This window comes from Chiloscyllium plagiosum, chromosome 1 (assembly GCF_004010195.1).
Source record: "Chiloscyllium plagiosum isolate BGI_BamShark_2017 chromosome 1, ASM401019v2, whole genome shotgun sequence".
NCBI classification, from domain to species: domain Eukaryota; kingdom Metazoa; phylum Chordata; class Chondrichthyes; order Orectolobiformes; family Hemiscylliidae; genus Chiloscyllium; species Chiloscyllium plagiosum.
The window spans coordinates 80541746-80558825 of record NC_057710.1 but is presented as its reverse complement, the minus strand read 5'-3'; the positions used below and the strand labels follow the sequence as shown (position 1 = coordinate 80558825).

Sequence of the window (17080 nt, the reverse complement as noted above, 5' to 3'; positions counted from 1 at the left end):
TATAGATTTGTTGCCAATGATGCTATCCAAAGATCTTTGATGAAATTCTGCAGTGAACCTTCTAGATAGTACACGCTAAGCATCAGTAATGGAGAGATTGAATGCTTGTGGATGTGGTGCCAATCAAGCAGGCTACTTTGTCCTGGATGCTGTCAAGCTGCGAGTGTTGTTGGAACTGCACTCATCCAGGCAAGTGGGGAATATTGCATCATATTCCTGACTTGTGTTTTGTGGATGATTGGCAGGCTTTGAGGAATCAGGGGTGAGTTAGTCACTGCAGTATGTCTAATCTCTGACCTGCCCTTGTAGTCACTGTGATGAGTCCAGTTGAGTTTCTGGTCAATAGGACCCCCAAGGATGCTGGTTGTCGAGGATTCAGTGATGGGAGCACCATTGAATTTCAATGTGATTAGACTATCTCTTATTGGAGGTCATCGATGAAGCAGGTGAATGCTACTGGTCATGATTAGTCATGATTAGGAGATGATTAGGAGATGCCAGTGTTGAATTGGGGTGTACAAAGTTAAAAATCACAACACCAGGTTACAGTCCAACAGGTTTATTTGGAAGCACTAGCACTGTGGAGTATAAGATAGTAAGACACAGAATTTATAGCAAATGTTTAGTGTGATGTAACTGAAATTATATATTGAAAAAGACCTGGATTGTTTGTTAAGTCTCTTATCTTTTAGAATGAACATGTTGGTTTCAGTTCTTTCATATGTAAATCATACGATCTTATAAGCAGCGCTCCGAAAGCTAGTGCTTCCAAATAAACCTGTTGGACTATAACCTGGTGTTGTATGATTTTGAACTTAATGTTCCTGGTGACTTGGTTTATTTTTATAAAATTCCAGGAGTACACTTTTAATACAAGGGTATTTTTGGTGTACTGAATATTACTAATGAATCTAACAGATTAAGTTTAGTTGTGTACATTATTCAATATAAACTTCCAAGTCATTTTCTCAGTGGCTATACCCTTCAAACATACAGTTTCCCACAAAAAATTTCCTTCATAAACAAAGTTCACTACTTGGCAGTTCTGAACACCTTTAAAATGTTAAAAAGAATTCATGGTTCAGTATTAGAAAAATTACAGTAATACCTTGAGATTTTTGCAGCTTTTCATGAGGTATTTCACATCATAAATTACAGGGAAGAACAATCGTAGGATCTCAAAGAAGTCTGGTTCTTCTTCAGGCAAGTTGGAATTAGTAAGTATTTTGATCAAGTAGCCAAAGTCATACCCACTGTAATGAAACAACCATTATGCGATCACTAAAATCTTACCTTCAGTATCAAGCATTTAACATCAAAGTCACAAACTGCAGTTACTAAACAGGATATAGGTTGGAAGCTGCAATTTTCTATGCAAATGACTGCCCTCCATTACAGATATGACACATGGACGATTACTAAAAGCTGATTTCAGAGTACCACAACAGTAGATTCCCCTACCATCCTCTTCTTCCCCAATACACACCTGAGAAGTGGTCATGGAAAGGGTGTTGGAGAATATGTTTTTATTACATTAAAGTTTGTCATGTCCTTTAATGTGGTAACTTTGTAGATTTCTGAACAACTGCTGTTGGTACATTAAAAAAATATATATGTTTTGCTAGTAAGGCTAGATTTCACCATCTCTGATTGGCACTGAGAAGGTGAAAGCTCTCTCCCTTCTTGAACTGCTGCAGTTTGGTTGGTGTAGTTAGAGAATAAGTCACAAGGCATAGCAGTAGAAGTAGGTCATTCGGTCCATCGAGTCTGCTCCACTTTTCATGGCTGATCTGATAATCCACTTTCCTGCCTTTCCACATAACCCTTGATTCTTAGTGATCAATAATCTGTTCACCGCCACCTTGAATATACTTACTGATCCAGCTTCTACAGTGCTTTACAGTAAACGAAATTCCACAGATTCACTACTCAAGGGCAGAGAAATTTCTCATCTCTGCCTTCAATGTGCAACCCTTATTCTGAGATTATGCCATCTGGGTCTAGACTCTCCCACAAAAGGGGAAATAATTCTCCACATCTATCCTTCAAGCCCCCTAAGAATCTCATTTGTTTCAATAAAGTCTCTCATGCTTTTAAACTCTAATGAACAATGCCCAATCTATTCAATGTCTCCTCATAAGAAAGACCCTCCATACTTGACATCAGCCTAATGAATCTTCTCTGGAATGGTTTCCAATGTCAGTATATCTTTCCAAAGAAAAAGGGACCAAAACTGTTCACAGTATTCAAGGTGGGGTCTGACTAGTGCTCTCAGTTATGTCAACAGTATTTTGGGTAGTGTTTTTCAAGATCTTGACCTTTCCAATCCAAGATTGAGACACTCTGAAGAGAACATGCAAGCTTGTGGTGCTTCCTTGTACCGGTGACCCTTGTTTTATTTCGGTGGTAATGCTGACTTTGGAAGTTGCTGTTGAAAAGCCTTGTTGACATGCTGTAGTGCAAGCCAACTAACACTGGGCTCCATTTATGGAGATAGTAAATGTTTGAAGTGGCAATGCTGTGCCAATTAAATACTGCTTTGCTCTGGATGATGTTCAGCTGCTCGAGTATTGTTTGAGCCAGACATCTGGACAAATTAGTACTATTCCATCACATCCTAACTTATGAAGAGAGTAAAAATCTGACCAGCCATAATTTGAATCACTCCTGCAGTATACCAACTTTAGATTTCCTCTCGTAGACATAATATTTACAATGATGACTGAGGATGTTAATGGTGGGGAATTCCACACAGTCAATAATACACCGCACTGGGCATGACCATCATGAGATCTACAGGAGAAGTCTTGGGAGAACCCAAGTTTGGTTTGATGAGCAATTATTGGTAAGTAGTTTCCAACAAAAATGTCACTGATAACGTTGACATCTAAGAGTTGTGCATTGATTAAATGCATTGCAAAAACACAGCAGTATTACTGGGGGCTTATATATAGTTGGAAAGGCAGACAAACACCAGTCAGAAAGGTTGAGACATTCTGGAGTGTGTCCAGGGTAGTTTCTGGATTAAATAAGGGGACAAGCAATATTGAATTTAGTAATGAGTAATGTACCAGATTTAAATAGTGATCTAATTTACATGAACAATTATCAAATAGTAATCATAACATGTTGAGTACAATGTAGCATTTGCAAGTGAAAAGTGAATCAGTTCCCAGAATCTTAAATTTAGGTAAGGCCAACTTTAATGAGATGAGACAGATTCTGTTCACAGCAAATTGGGAAAATCTGCTCACAAGAAAACGGCTGAAGAACAGAGGAGGATGACTGAAGAAATTTAACATGATATAGAACTAGTTTACAACCCACCACTTCACAGAAGAAACAGCCACAGACAACTAGAGCGCTATGGTACAGCATAAGACTAAAAGAACGAACTTACTAAAATGCAAAAGAAACACAGACCTGTCGAATAGGAAAGATACAACAAGCAAAGGACCACTAAGCAGTTTATAAGAGCTGCTAAAAGGGATTTTGAAAGGAAAATTGAAAGGGACATCAAAATCAAGAAGAAAAATTTTGTAGTTACATAAAGGAAAACCAACTAGTAATGTTGGTCCTCTCCAGACAGAAAGTGGGGAGATTGTCAATGACTATGGGGAAATGGCAGACCTGTCGAACAGTTACTCTCTGTTCTCTGTATTTATGTAGAAAAGAAGGATAGCTTGCTGGAAGTGCCAAGGAAATTAATAGTGGTTCAAGGAGAGGGACTGAGTAAAAAGTAACTAAAGCATCGCTGGAACTAAAGAGTGAAAAATTCCCAGGACTGAAAGTTTCCATCCAAAGGCATTAAAGAACGAAAGGGAACACATTAGAGATGCGCTAACTATAATCATTCAGAGTTCCTGAGATACAGGAATCATCCCTCTGGATTAGAACATTGCAAGTCACTCCATTTTATAAGGGTGAAACAGGAAAACCAGGGAATTACAGACCAGGTAAGCCCAACATTTGTAGTGGGTACATGTTGGGAGTGTAGAATAAATGTTGGTAACTAAACACCACAAAAATTTTCAGGTAATCAGAGAGACAAGCAGGTAATCAAGGCAGGCAAGTTGTACCTGACAAATCTCATTGAATTTTTTTGATGAGGTGACTAAGGTAGTGGGCAAAGAATGTCTACAGATGTTGTTCATTGACGTCCAGAAAGCATCTGAGAAAATTCCACATAAGAGACTGCTAACTAAAATGGGAGCCCATAGAACTGAATGTAAATTACTGACATGGTTGGGAAATTCGTTAAGCAGCAGGAAGTAGGGATGATAGGTAGGTACCTCAAATTGACAGGATATGACCAGTGGTGTCCCCCAAGGATGTGTTAGGGCTGCAGTTATTCGGTTTTTTTAAAAAAGACTTAGATAATAGCATTGAAGTTTGCTGATGACATTAGGTGACATTGTGACAGTGTAGATGATAGCATAAAATTACAAAGGGATATTAACAGACTAGGTGAAAAGATAAAAGTGCAGCAGATGGAGCTCAGTGTAACTAAGGGCAAGGTTATCCATTTTGGACTGCCACTTCCTTAATATAAACATGCCCCAGAATATCAACATACCCCTCCTTAATCTTATCGTCCATGTCCCTCTCCTTAGTGAATATGGACATGAAGTTATTAAGGACTTCACCTACTTCCTCTGGCTACCCACATAAATTCACTCCTTTGTTCCTTGAGTGACCTTACCTTTTCACTAGCTACCCTCTTGCTCCTAATGTACATACAAAATGCCTTGGGATTCTCCTTAATCCTACTTGCCAAGGACTCTACATGGCCCTTCTTCATCCTCCTAATTATTTGTTTCAGTTCTTTTCAGCTTCCTTCATAGCCCTTAAGGACCTTGTCTGATTTCAGTTTCTTTAACCACACACATGCTTCCTTTCTCTTTTTGACTAAACTTTCAACACTTCTTGTCATCCAAGGTTCCTGAATATTGCCATCCTTATCATTCATCCTCACAGGAATATACTGGTCCTGCACTCTGATCAACTGGGCTTGCAAGACTCCCACATGTCACAAATTCACTTACCCTCAAACGAACAGTCACCCTGAACACTGTTGTAATTCGCCATGCTCAAGGGGCTGAATGGCCTACTTCTGTTCCTGTGTTCCTAGATTGATGGATTTTCCTATTTTGTCTGGACAGGTTGTACCTGGGGAATTCTCCACTTTATTAGGTAAATGCCAGAATTGATGCTGCCCTGGAGCAACGTGGCTAGAGGTAAGCCTAGATTTGGAGCTAAAGTCTTTAGCCTGGGGTTGGTAGCTTTTCCTCATTTCAACCGCACATGAAACAGATGGAGTAGAGTATATTGTCCATGGAGCCTTCTCCGCCATTCAATGTGCTCATAGTTTATCTGCCTCATCTCCACTTGCACCCCCCTCCCCTTAACAGTCAAGATATCAGAGATAGCAAATTGAATTAAAATTTGTGTCTGTATTGGTGGGGACTTCAAGAGGCAGAGATGGATCATTCATTGAACAAGTGTAGCAGATTGCGGCTGCAATAATTTCAAATTTCTCTTGTTACACTCTTGTTGGGCCCTGTCAACAAAACGTGAAGGAACATGTCATCTTCCCACTCATCAATGATCGTAATAAACATGCAGCAGTCTGGTCTGATCTGTTGATTGTGCAAATGCTTTGCTTTTCTCTGTCTATTTTACACTGTTTCAGCTGGTTAGCATGTGTGTAACCTTGTAGTCTGGTTTCACAAAGTTAAAAGTCTCATTTTGAGATATGTCCAGTGCTGCTCCTATCATGTTTTGCCACACACTTTACTGAATGAAAGTTCATTTCCCCCAGCTTGACAGCAACAATAAAGGTGTGGACTACACCAGCTGAGGACATAGATGGTGGCTGAACACAATTTTGCTCATGAACCAGAGCTCCTGGTATGTCCAGTAATGGGCCATGAATTCTGGTCTGATCCTATCCTATTAAGCATGGTGGGAGTGTCACACAACACAGGACTATACCTCTACAAGAATAGTGTTATGGTCACTCCCAGCAATATTGCCAAAGAAAATGCATCTGTAGTATGTAGATTGGTGAAACTTAGGTCAGGTCAACTTTTCCCTATTGTTGGTGCAAGCCCAGTCAGTTAACTATGTTTGTTATCAGAATTACTATTGAATCACTCTTGTTGATTGACATTGAAGTTGTCAAATCAGCGCATATTCTGCACCATTGCAATTTTTTGTTTCTTTTCCCCAAGTGATACTCAACATGAAGCAACTTTCATCAGCTAAAGGAGGGGTAGTATGTGATAGTCAATAGGACGTGCAGTCACCCCAGTTTGATTTGATGTCACAAGGCCGAACTGGATCTGCAGTCAATGTAGAGAACTGCCAGACACCCTTTTGACTGTATACAATTGTGTCACCACCTTTGATGGACACATTGGTAGGATAGCTAAAAATTACAACAGTCGATAAGAAAGACTAAAGGTAAGTATAGAAGCAGGATTATGTCAAGTATATTCTGGACTGTTATTTAGGACTGGTCCTGCAATTTTATCAGATAGGTTTGTACAATATCCTCTGCACTATCAGTTCGGCTATATGCATTTGTTATGCCCAGAGCCTCAGTTGACACTTGACTGCCTGGTTTTATTCTTATTGATTTTCATTGTACCAGACAATTGGGAGCTTGCTTAGCCATTCTTGGAATCACATACAAGCCAGACTGGGTAAAGACAGCAGACTTTCTTCTATATAAGACAGTTGTGAACTAGATGGGATTTTAAGTCAATCAGATCATCACAGTGACCATGAAAATAGATACTAGCTTTTACTTTCAGATTTCTTTCTTTTATGGTCATGGTAATATTTGAATCTTATCTTCAGATCATTAGTCCAAACTCCTGGATTAACAGTCTAGTAGAGTAACAACTGCATAACCAAACCCCTCTGCAATATATTATAAACTGCACCATTGCCCTTAATTATGGCCATTCTCAGAAATTAAGAGTGAATGAAATTCTATTTTTTGCAGCTGAAACCAATTAAAGTAACAAGGACATAAATGGCACGTAACTTGTACCTCTGGACTAGAATCCTGGGTTCAGGTCCTACCTGCTCTTTCTGTATGTCCTAATGTGCCTGAACAGGTTGATTAAAAATATCTGGATGTCACATGATTATAATTTACAAGAGTTATCACAGATACATACAGTTGCCCTGTCTGCAAGTAATTATTACAAGTCTATAGAATGATATCAGTGCTTCCATTCCCCTAGAAAAAAGGTGTTGCCTCGAGGTCGCCAACACTTGAGAATGGAATGTTAATTACTTAAATCGGGCAACTTCCTGTGTCCTGAACAATGTACATGGCAATTTTGAGAATTGGAATCTCAGGAAAGACTTTCAAACTGCTGGATTATGGAAGGTTAAGGGATAATTTGATTGAGCTTTGTAAGATATTAAAAGAAGTTAATGGAATAATTGAAGAAATACTTTTTCAATTCCAAGGTGAGGCTAATGACAAAGGTCTTTAAATTAAGAGACAGACTTTTCCAGTGATACATTCGGAAACATTTGTTCACAGGTAATGGAAGTGCAGAGTTCTTTGAACTCTGCACTTCCATTCCAAGAAGAGAGTCAAATAATAACTTTAAAACTGAAATTTATTGATTTTTGCTAGACAAAGACATAAAAGGATTTGAAGGAATGTGGATGTTGGGATACAGATAAGCATGACCTCACTGATTGGAAATACAAGATCACAAGGGTGAACGGCTTATCTCCATGTGTATGTCTTTGATACTTCCAAATTAACTGCTGAAATGACCATATTTTTGGTCTACATTGAAAGCATATGTGGTTCAGGCAAACCACTCACCCCAGAAACAAAAAAGGACTCTGCAGTCTAGTTCATAAACTTCAAGGTTAGTCTCCTGATGGCCTGTTATCTGTACTTCATTTGCACATGTTTGAGAAGATAGAGATTACAAAGCTGCACACGACAGAGTCACAGATGTACAGCATGAAAACAAAACCTTCGGTCCAACTTGTCCATGCTGACCAGATATCCTAACCTAATCTAGTCCCATTTGCCAACAATTGGCCCATATTCCTCTGAACATTTCCTTTTCATGTACCCATCCAGATGCCTTTTAAATGCTGTAATTGTACCTGCCTCCACCACTTCCTCTGGCAGCTCATTTCATACACACTTCATCGTCTGCATGAAAACAGTGTCCATTAAGGGCCTTTTAAATTTCTCCTCTCTCACCCTAAAGCTATGCCCTTTAGTTCTGGACTTCCCCCACCCCATCTGACTAAGTTTAACAGATATTAGACTTCTAGGTTCTGAGTGTCTATTACAAGCCATATATTCAAGGTATCTATACAATCTTCTGGTATTCAAAAAGATTGTCTCCATATTTTGCAATTCGTAAGTATTGGTCTTACCAATGTTTCTTGTGGACACAGTTCTTCGCGATGCTGCAAAACGTAATCCAAGAGTGATGCTTCCCCATAATTCTAATTTTCTCCATTATTACAATATCTTTAGATATCTGCATTTCTCCAATTTAGACCTCTTGATTTCAATCGCTCCATTATTAGTGACCGTGCCCTCAACTGCCTAAGGCCACTTATCTAGAAATCACGCCCAAAGCATCTCCTCTTAACCTCTCGCACATTGTTTAGGACACTCCTCATCTCTTAGCTCTTTAACCATGCCAATGGCCATCCAATCCATTATTTCTTTTTATTTACTTATTGGAGTATTTGTTTAAAAGCATTTGTGATCTTGGTATGTTATGCTGTATTAAAGACATTCTAGATCCAAATTACCTTCACAATGATTTTCCATAACCCTCAGCATAAAATGCTTGCCAATTAACAGATTTTGACAACACTAAACAAAACCACAAGAAATATTTGAAGTTTCTGTTGTGCAAATAAAACCAAGAGAAAACACATATACAAGTCCAAGAAATTGACACAGCTTGGCCTCTAGCTAGACAAAATTGAAAACTATCCAAATAATCCAAAACCAATTGAAGTTTAAAAGAATAAGGGAGAAAACATTAAGTTATTGTTTGCCATGGCTGGGAGTTTAGAACATGGGGACAAAGTCTCAATAAGGGGCGAGCATTTAGGATGGAGATGAGGATAAAGTTTTTACTCAAAGGGCTATCAATGCTCCATGTGTAAGTAAGGCTCAGACAGACAGACTTGTGGTACATCAGGAAAGCAAAGACCACATGGGAAAAAAAGGGAGTTCAGGCAGTAGTTCAGCTAAGTCTGTTTTGAATGACAGAGTAGGCTCCATGTTTGATGTTCTTTCTTATATTGAAAATTAGACCCAAATTGTGTTTCAACGTGCTCTCCTTTCATTTCCTAGGCATTTATTGTTAACATTTGCCAAATGCTCCACTTAGAGAACTTCAAAATTGAATATCTTGATACACATCCTAATGCTGTAAATTTGAGTCTTCCGAGAACACTAATGATATGTAAGTGTTATACCTGTAATAATACCCAAATTCAGCAATTTATTTTTCTTCATTCAATCATAGGATGAGGGCATTGCTGGCTAGGCATCATTTATTGCCCATTCTTAATTTGTCCAGTGGGCAGTTAAGAGTCAACCAAATTGCTGTGGGTCTGGAATCACATGTAGGCCAGACGAGTTTCCTTCCCGAAAGGACATAAACTAAAATTAATTGATACATAGTTTCTGACATGAGTGTATTCAAGTGAATCTTCTGTGTCGTGGTTCAAAGTAAGTTGGATGATGCACATTATTTTATAAATATAGAAGCTTGACATCAGATGTTGCAGAGTTTGACAATGCGAAGATGAAGCTGAGCTTCTTTAAGGCCATTGGATTAATTAACTGGCTCATGATATAACTACTTGATGAAGTTTGCAATTAAGATAAAACTTGATTGTGTTTCAGCCTGCATGTCATGACATAAGTTTAAATGTCTCTTAAAGACAAAAACATAAAATTACGTCAATAATCCAGTCTATAGACATGCTGACACATGTTAATGAGGTACCTTTTGTTCATGTCTTTTCCTGAAGATTTCAGGTTTTAAGTTTAAGATTATCAGAAAATATCTGGAGGTGGTTCTGTTAGGAAAAGACGAGTAGGACCTAGAAGGAGGGAGGGAACATGCAAGACTGGGAGGGAGGGAGCCAGTGAACGAGACGGAGAGGTAGGGAATAGCAGAAATCTGCTGTTGGCTTGGAGTGTTTTAAAACTGTTCTGGTAAGCATTAACAAAAATTTACAGGGAATTATGATTCTCAAAATCTACTATCTTCAAATCACTAATTCACAGTTGTGCAATTACATAGCAATTCTAACATGGTCACCACTGGTTGTTTGACCTGGCACTGACACTTACATCACTGGTGGGTTTTTTTAATACGAAGTAATCACCTGATTAATGGGATAGGTTCATTGGGAACGTGCCAATGTGTGTTGACCTCAGATTTGAGAGAACTGTAGAACTGATCTGTAGCTGCAAGAACACTAGTTAATCCTGCAAAAGAAAACATCTGCATAAAACATTTTTTTTAAATTAAAGCCTCTGTAGGACATGATGACCAGGGTAGTGATTAGGGGGTATAAAATCAAAGACAGACTTATAGTTAACAATTTCACCTAGTCAAACAGCAACTAAATATCATCGGAAATAAACAAATGGAATAAGAGTAAGGCAATACATGAATCTAAAGGGGTAAGGGGTTTTGGAGTTTGTTTACTTGCGTTATCAATGAGGTTTAGGTTCTTAGTAGCTTTATCCTAGAATTTTAACATGGTATAATTTGACCACAGTTTGTCATGAAGATAGCTAGTGATCACAAAGCAGGAATTGGGGAAAACAGTTTAAAAAGTGCTAACTCTTGAAATCCATATTCTTGGAAGCATTTAAAGAGTTTGTGACTAAAGTAACTAATAAGCTAAGTGTAAAGTGTTTAGGTCTCGAACCATCAGATATGGTTGTAAGCACTGAATGCTCAATTGATGTTCAAGGAATAAATATTCCAAGACACTAATCTAATCTAATAAAAGTATTGATCATGAAGGAGGAGTAGAACACTTAATCATACATTCTCTAACATATGAACCTGCTATAAAAAAGGATGTGGAATAAAATACCAGTAGAGGTAAGCAAGTGTGAACAAGGAGACATATTACCAGGAAATGCACTAATTATTTGAGGAAGTTAACTAGTCATTTAATGTTGAATGCCTCCAACTGTGAATCTGAAATTTGAACGGATTTCAGTACATATAATAAACTGTTGGGCATCAATCTTAAACCCTGGCCACAGAATATATTGCGTATTACATTGGTCAACGTTCCTTATAAAAAGGCATTTGATTTACCGACATCATTGACCCACATATTAGAAACGATATAACATTTCCTGTCCACAAACCTCACTCTCTACCTATAATTTTTGAGACTATTTCAGAATCATACAAATCAAAAGGAGAGCATTTGGTTATCCATGTTATCTTTTGGAAAGTAAAGCCACCATCTTGAAATCACTACTCATTTAGCCATGTGCTTTCTCCATAACACTGTTTCTATCACTTCAAGTTATGCATTCTATATTATAACAATTTGTTTGGTTAAATTGCTCATCACAACACTAATTCTTTTGGTAACTATTTTAAATTTGTGCACTACGATAACAAACTTTTCAATTAGTGGGAACTACAAGTGCAGTGCTGGAGTTGAGAAGGCTGCAGACGTTAGGGCTGATGGGAGCAGGGACAAAGGCAGGCGTCGGGAATGGAAACAGGGAGGGGAGGGCAACATGGGGAGCCAATCTCTTGTGTGTCCAATGGTGAGCAAAATGACTTGGAATGAAATACAACCATTTTTATAAAATAATTATTTAAAAATCTGAAGAATTTTTCTGAACACACTTTTCAAACAGCAACATCTTCAATATATCTGCAGGTGCAATTTATGCAGAAAGGACAGCAATCTCAGCATCTCCATATAATTCAGTTCTCAACATAACTTAAAGCCTTTGTCCCTGATAATTCCTTTATGTACACCCCTCCAAGGAGTTGCTAATCTTCCTAATTGTGCTGTCCAAAATTGCTCACAAATTCCAGCTGAAGCTTTGTAATATCTAACATAATTTACTTACTTTTGTATTCTATGTTGGTATTAATAAAACCCAGTATCTTTATTTTTATAAATAGCTTCACCAACTTGTCTTGCCATCTTCAAAAATTGGCAAGTGTGGACTCCTGGGTCTCCCACACCAAATTTTGTAAATTATGAATTCTGACTATGTGATGTCATAAACACAAAGTAGCTGATAACAGATAAATTATGCAGTGCATTTATTAGAAAAAAAGCAGATGAAAAGAAGCCTGAGATGAGAAAAGCTTATTTGGTTCTAAGAAGTTTCTTTCTCAAGCTGAAGTCATATTTTTAACATTCCTAATGCTTCAGAGTAGAAATCTTTATTACTGAATAATATGTACATGTTGCTTACCTATGGAATGAAAGCCACTTGACTCCTTCGCATAATACTACACCGGATGTCATAAGAACTTCTGCAAAGTACATTGTATCAATCCCTTCCTCCTCATGTTTTTTAAACTGGATGCCAGAAGTTGTAAGGAGTTCTATTGAGTCTTGAGCATACATGTCTTCTCTAAAATCAATAGAAAAAGTTTGTAAAGAAAAATAAAATGTAATTTACTTGTGACAACAGAACATATAAAATAGTAAATCTGTTTGTTATTTATGATATACAGTCATAGAACACAGGAACAGACTCATCAGTCCAATTCGTTTGTGCCAACCAGACATCCCAATTTGCCTGTACCATTTGCCAATATTTGGCCCATATCCCTCTGAACCCTTACTATTAATACACCATCCGGATGCCTTTTAAACGTAGTAATTGTACCCACCTCCACCACTTCCTCTGGCAGTTTGTTCAATTACTCACACACACCACCTTCTGCACGAAAATGCTATCCCTCAGATTGTTATAAAGTCTTTCCCCTCACACCTTAAACCTATGCTCTCTAGTGTTAGACTCCCTCACCCAATGAAAAAGACTTTGGCTATTCACCTAATCCATACCCCTCATGATTTTATAAACCTCTATGAATAGGCTGGGCCTTTTTTCCCTGGTACATCAGACACTGAGAGGTAACCTTATACAGTTTAAGTTTAATCCATAATTTAGAAAGGTGACCAGAATTGCACATAGTATTCTGAAAATAGCCTCACCAATTTCCTGTGCACCCACATTATGTCCCAAATCCTACAGTCCATGTTCTGACCAATGAAGGCAACCATGCCAAATGACTTTTCCAATATAATGTCGAACTGCAACTCCACTTTCAAGGAACCTGCATCCCAAGGTCTCTTGGCTCGGCAACACTCCCCAGGGCTCTACCTGTAAGTGGGCAAGTCCTGCCCTGGTTCGCCTTACCAAAATGCACACCTCACATTTATCTAAATCAATCTCAATCTGCCACTCCTTGGCTCACCTGTTATACTCTGAAATAATCTTCTAATGCATGAAGGTCAAAGTCTGGCTGTGAAATACACTTTCACAGTCAAATTGAAACATTCTCAAGATTTTTAAATTAAGATGTAAAATTTGATTTTGCTCACTGTCACAATTTTTATCTCTTCATTCACATTCCATCAGTTGATGGGAATTCATGAAGCTAACACATTTTTAAAAAAATTGTTTCCTTATTTGAATTCTCTCTGACCGAAGTGGTTTAAAGCATATTGATTAATCAATCATAGTGAAAGAGAGAAAATATTCTGATGCACTGAGCCTTCCATACTGTCTTCCCTGATAATGTACAATCAACATTCAGAAACAAGTTTCAGCAGAGCTTTCAACAGGAAGTATCTGGTAGGTCTACAGATTTTAAATCAAATTATTTAAAAACTTCACACATTTAATTAAACATCAGTTGATCTTTGTTCAATGGAAATTATGCATTTGTACCTCATACACTCAGAGCAATTCATTCAAATTAAAATGTTTTGTTTGAGTGATTGTGTGATAGTGCAAGTGCATGCTTGCAAGTTCCTTCAATGTTGTTAACCAGTCCAGTTCGACCATGTGATATAGAATGATTCGCACCTTGTAACCACCCTAAAGGTCTTGCCTCAAAAACTGAGTCCTGTAATCACATCCACTGCCTATTCTCGACTAGCGGGTCAGTTGTGTCAACTTTCAAGCAAAACCTCAGCCCTGATGAGAGTTCTTTTGCTGACTATCCCTTCTCTCTTTCGGACGATCAAGGAAATGGAAATAAATCTGAACATACTAATTTATATTCCTTCACAGAATATGCTTGAACTAGAAAATCTTAAAAAGAACATTCTGTCATAGTCCAGGATGTGTACTACTTATCAAAGAGTAATAATAAACCATCTACATATTGTCTTCAACAGTTAGACGGCCCAAACTAAACAGCAAATAAATAATAGATACTCAGGCACACTTACGTAAGATTAAATTTGAAGTTGAATTGCCATGTGGAGGTGCCTGGAGGGTACTCGCCCTGTTCATTTACAAATGTCAGCCCCAGCTGTATAATCTTCAGCAAATCTACATTACAGCGCAATAGTTGGTACTGATAGTCTGCATTACTTCGGAATTCACCAATTGGTCGCGCTACAACACCTGGAAACTCCGTGTCCTGGTAAAGTTTTGAAAAATCAGAAAATAATTACAGTCAGAACTCTGAAAATAATCAATTTCATCCTTCCATAAGCAAAGCACCATACTTCGAAAGAGCTGACCAGAACTTACCAGGAGTTAAAAAGATCACTGCACGTTACTGGTTTAGCAAGGGAATGACAGCACAAGTTATATTCTCAGATGGAAATTTAAGAAAAACAGCCAGTGCTATAGAAACGTAGAGTCATGACATTACCTTTCTGTAGATACTAACATACCTGAACCTTTTTTAAAAAATTGAGGGTTATCTGGTTTTACCAAATAATCATCAGTATCCTTAAATAAATTAAGGAATTTATAACGATGCAAGAGACACGAGACAAAAGTTTGAAATATTTTATGAAATAGGAAATGTGTAACAAGTCTGACATTGCCAGCAAAGTTCAAAGAAAAAAAACTTTAAAAAAATTTAATTAAACTAGTCACTAAGTTCTTGGTTGGTCCTAGCCTTGGCAGCTAGCATGCATGGCTTTGAATCAGACTACATTAATACTGCAGTCCTGCTTTGAAATTCACAACTATTGATTGCACACAATGATTTATTCTAAAATATCCAATCAACTCTTCCACACCTTTGATATACATAGAAAACCTAAAATAAAAGTTTCACAATTTTAAAATTACACTAAAAGCCTGCGTTAACATTGCTAAGTTAAACCGATGACGTCGTCAAAGGGACTCTCTCCGAGTTAGGTTTAAACATATTGCTACATACATAACATGTTACAAAAGCCTGGGAGTTCCTGACTTAGATCCTTGTTGCCGCAGTGAAGAGCTCGGCTGTGCTTCTGTGCCAATACTCATTAAGTGGAGGAAGATAAAACCTTGATGAAACAAAACCTGTAGACTGGTTAGTAATAGTTCACTGTTAATCTTGAAGATGTACTTCTAGTAATAAGCTTTTTTTGTCAGCTCCCAAAAACTCAAATAATCTGTTCCAACATTATGTGTGTTAAAAAGGAAGAAAGTCATTACATAAAGTTGTATAATTTTACTGTTTTTAGTCACACTGAACTACTGGATGACTGGAATCTTCTTGACCCACATTACTCTTGTCAATCCATTCCTGCAATTTCTGTTGGATGACAGTCCAAGAAATGTTTTCTAAATATAGTTTTTAATAACATGAAGTTATTCTATGTTTATAATGTTTCATGCCCTTTAAGAGAAATACGCTCCTTGTCTTTCAATGTCTCAGGTTTGAAAAATGCTTCTGAAGGAGTTTTGTTCATGGGTTATGGATGTTGCTGGCAAGTCAAGAATTTACTGCCCAACAAGCACTTAAGAATTAACCAGATGGGCTTTTATGACAATCAACAATGGTTACTAGATCAGCTTTTTATCCACAATTGTTAGTTAATTCAAATTTCATCAGTTGCTCTGGGAGGAATCAAACCCATGTCCCTTGATCTGGGATTTCAATGTACTAGTCCAGTAACATTAACACTTCACCATCACATCTGACTACAATACATCTTGCACTTGTAGACAGTACACGGTGTTGTTCAAAAGGTACAGAATGAATGTTAAGGTGGATGCAATGTTGATCAAGCCCACTGCTTTGTCTGGATGGTACGGAGCTTCGAGGTGTTGCTGGAGCTGTACTTGTCCAAGCAAGTAGAGTATTCCAATACACTCAAGGTCTGGTGCCTTGTCAGCTTTAGGGGTAAGGTGGGGAGTTTCTTGCTACAGAATTCCCAACTTCTAACCTGTCCTTGCAACTGCAATGTGTACATGTGGCTAATCCAACTAACGCCACACTCACAGGAATCCGATTCACTAGAGAGGAAGGAAAGGACAACCAACTCCCATTCCTAGACGTGATGGTACAGAGAACACCGAACGGAGAATTTACCACAAAGGTATACACGAAAGCCACACACACAGACCAAGTCCTAAACTATGAAAGCAACCACCCCAATACACACAAAAGTTGTTGCATCAAGACACTGTTCAAAAGAGCCACAACACACTGCAGTACACCAGAACTGCAAAATAAAAAGAGGAAGAACACCTATACAATGTGTTCGCCATAAACGGATACCCCCGCAATTTCATCAACAGATGCCTAAGGGAAAGACAACGGAACGAGGACATGCCAAAGGACTAGCCACACTACCATACATCAAAAACATTTCTGAACTGACAGCCAGGTTACTGCGACCACTAGGACTCAGAACAGCACACAAACCAACAGCCACTCTCAGACAACAACTCACCAGGACGAAGGACCCGATACCCAGCATGAGCAAAACCAATGTAGTGTACAAAATCCCATGCAAGGAAATTTGCACAAAACACTACAAAGGACAAATAGGAAGACAGCTAACGATCCGCATCCATGAACAC

At 38.1% G+C, this 17080-nt stretch overlaps 1 protein-coding gene across 3 annotated transcripts in view; it reads right to left on the bottom strand.

Annotated features, from left to right (window-relative positions):
- The window catches only part of cnot7 (CCR4-NOT transcription complex, subunit 7), a 46153-nt gene that overhangs the window by 13511 nt on the left and 15562 nt on the right, over window positions 1-17080 (bottom strand). For all 3 annotated transcript variants that reach the window (XM_043690166.1, XM_043690184.1, XM_043690174.1), the window contains exons 3-5: window positions 14497-14690; window positions 12503-12664; window positions 1109-1253 (exon numbers count right to left, since the gene is read on the bottom strand). In XM_043690166.1, the coding sequence (XP_043546101.1) occupies window positions 1109-1253; window positions 12503-12664; window positions 14497-14690 (501 nt within the window). The remainder of the gene's footprint in view (window positions 1-1108; window positions 1254-12502; window positions 12665-14496; window positions 14691-17080) is intronic.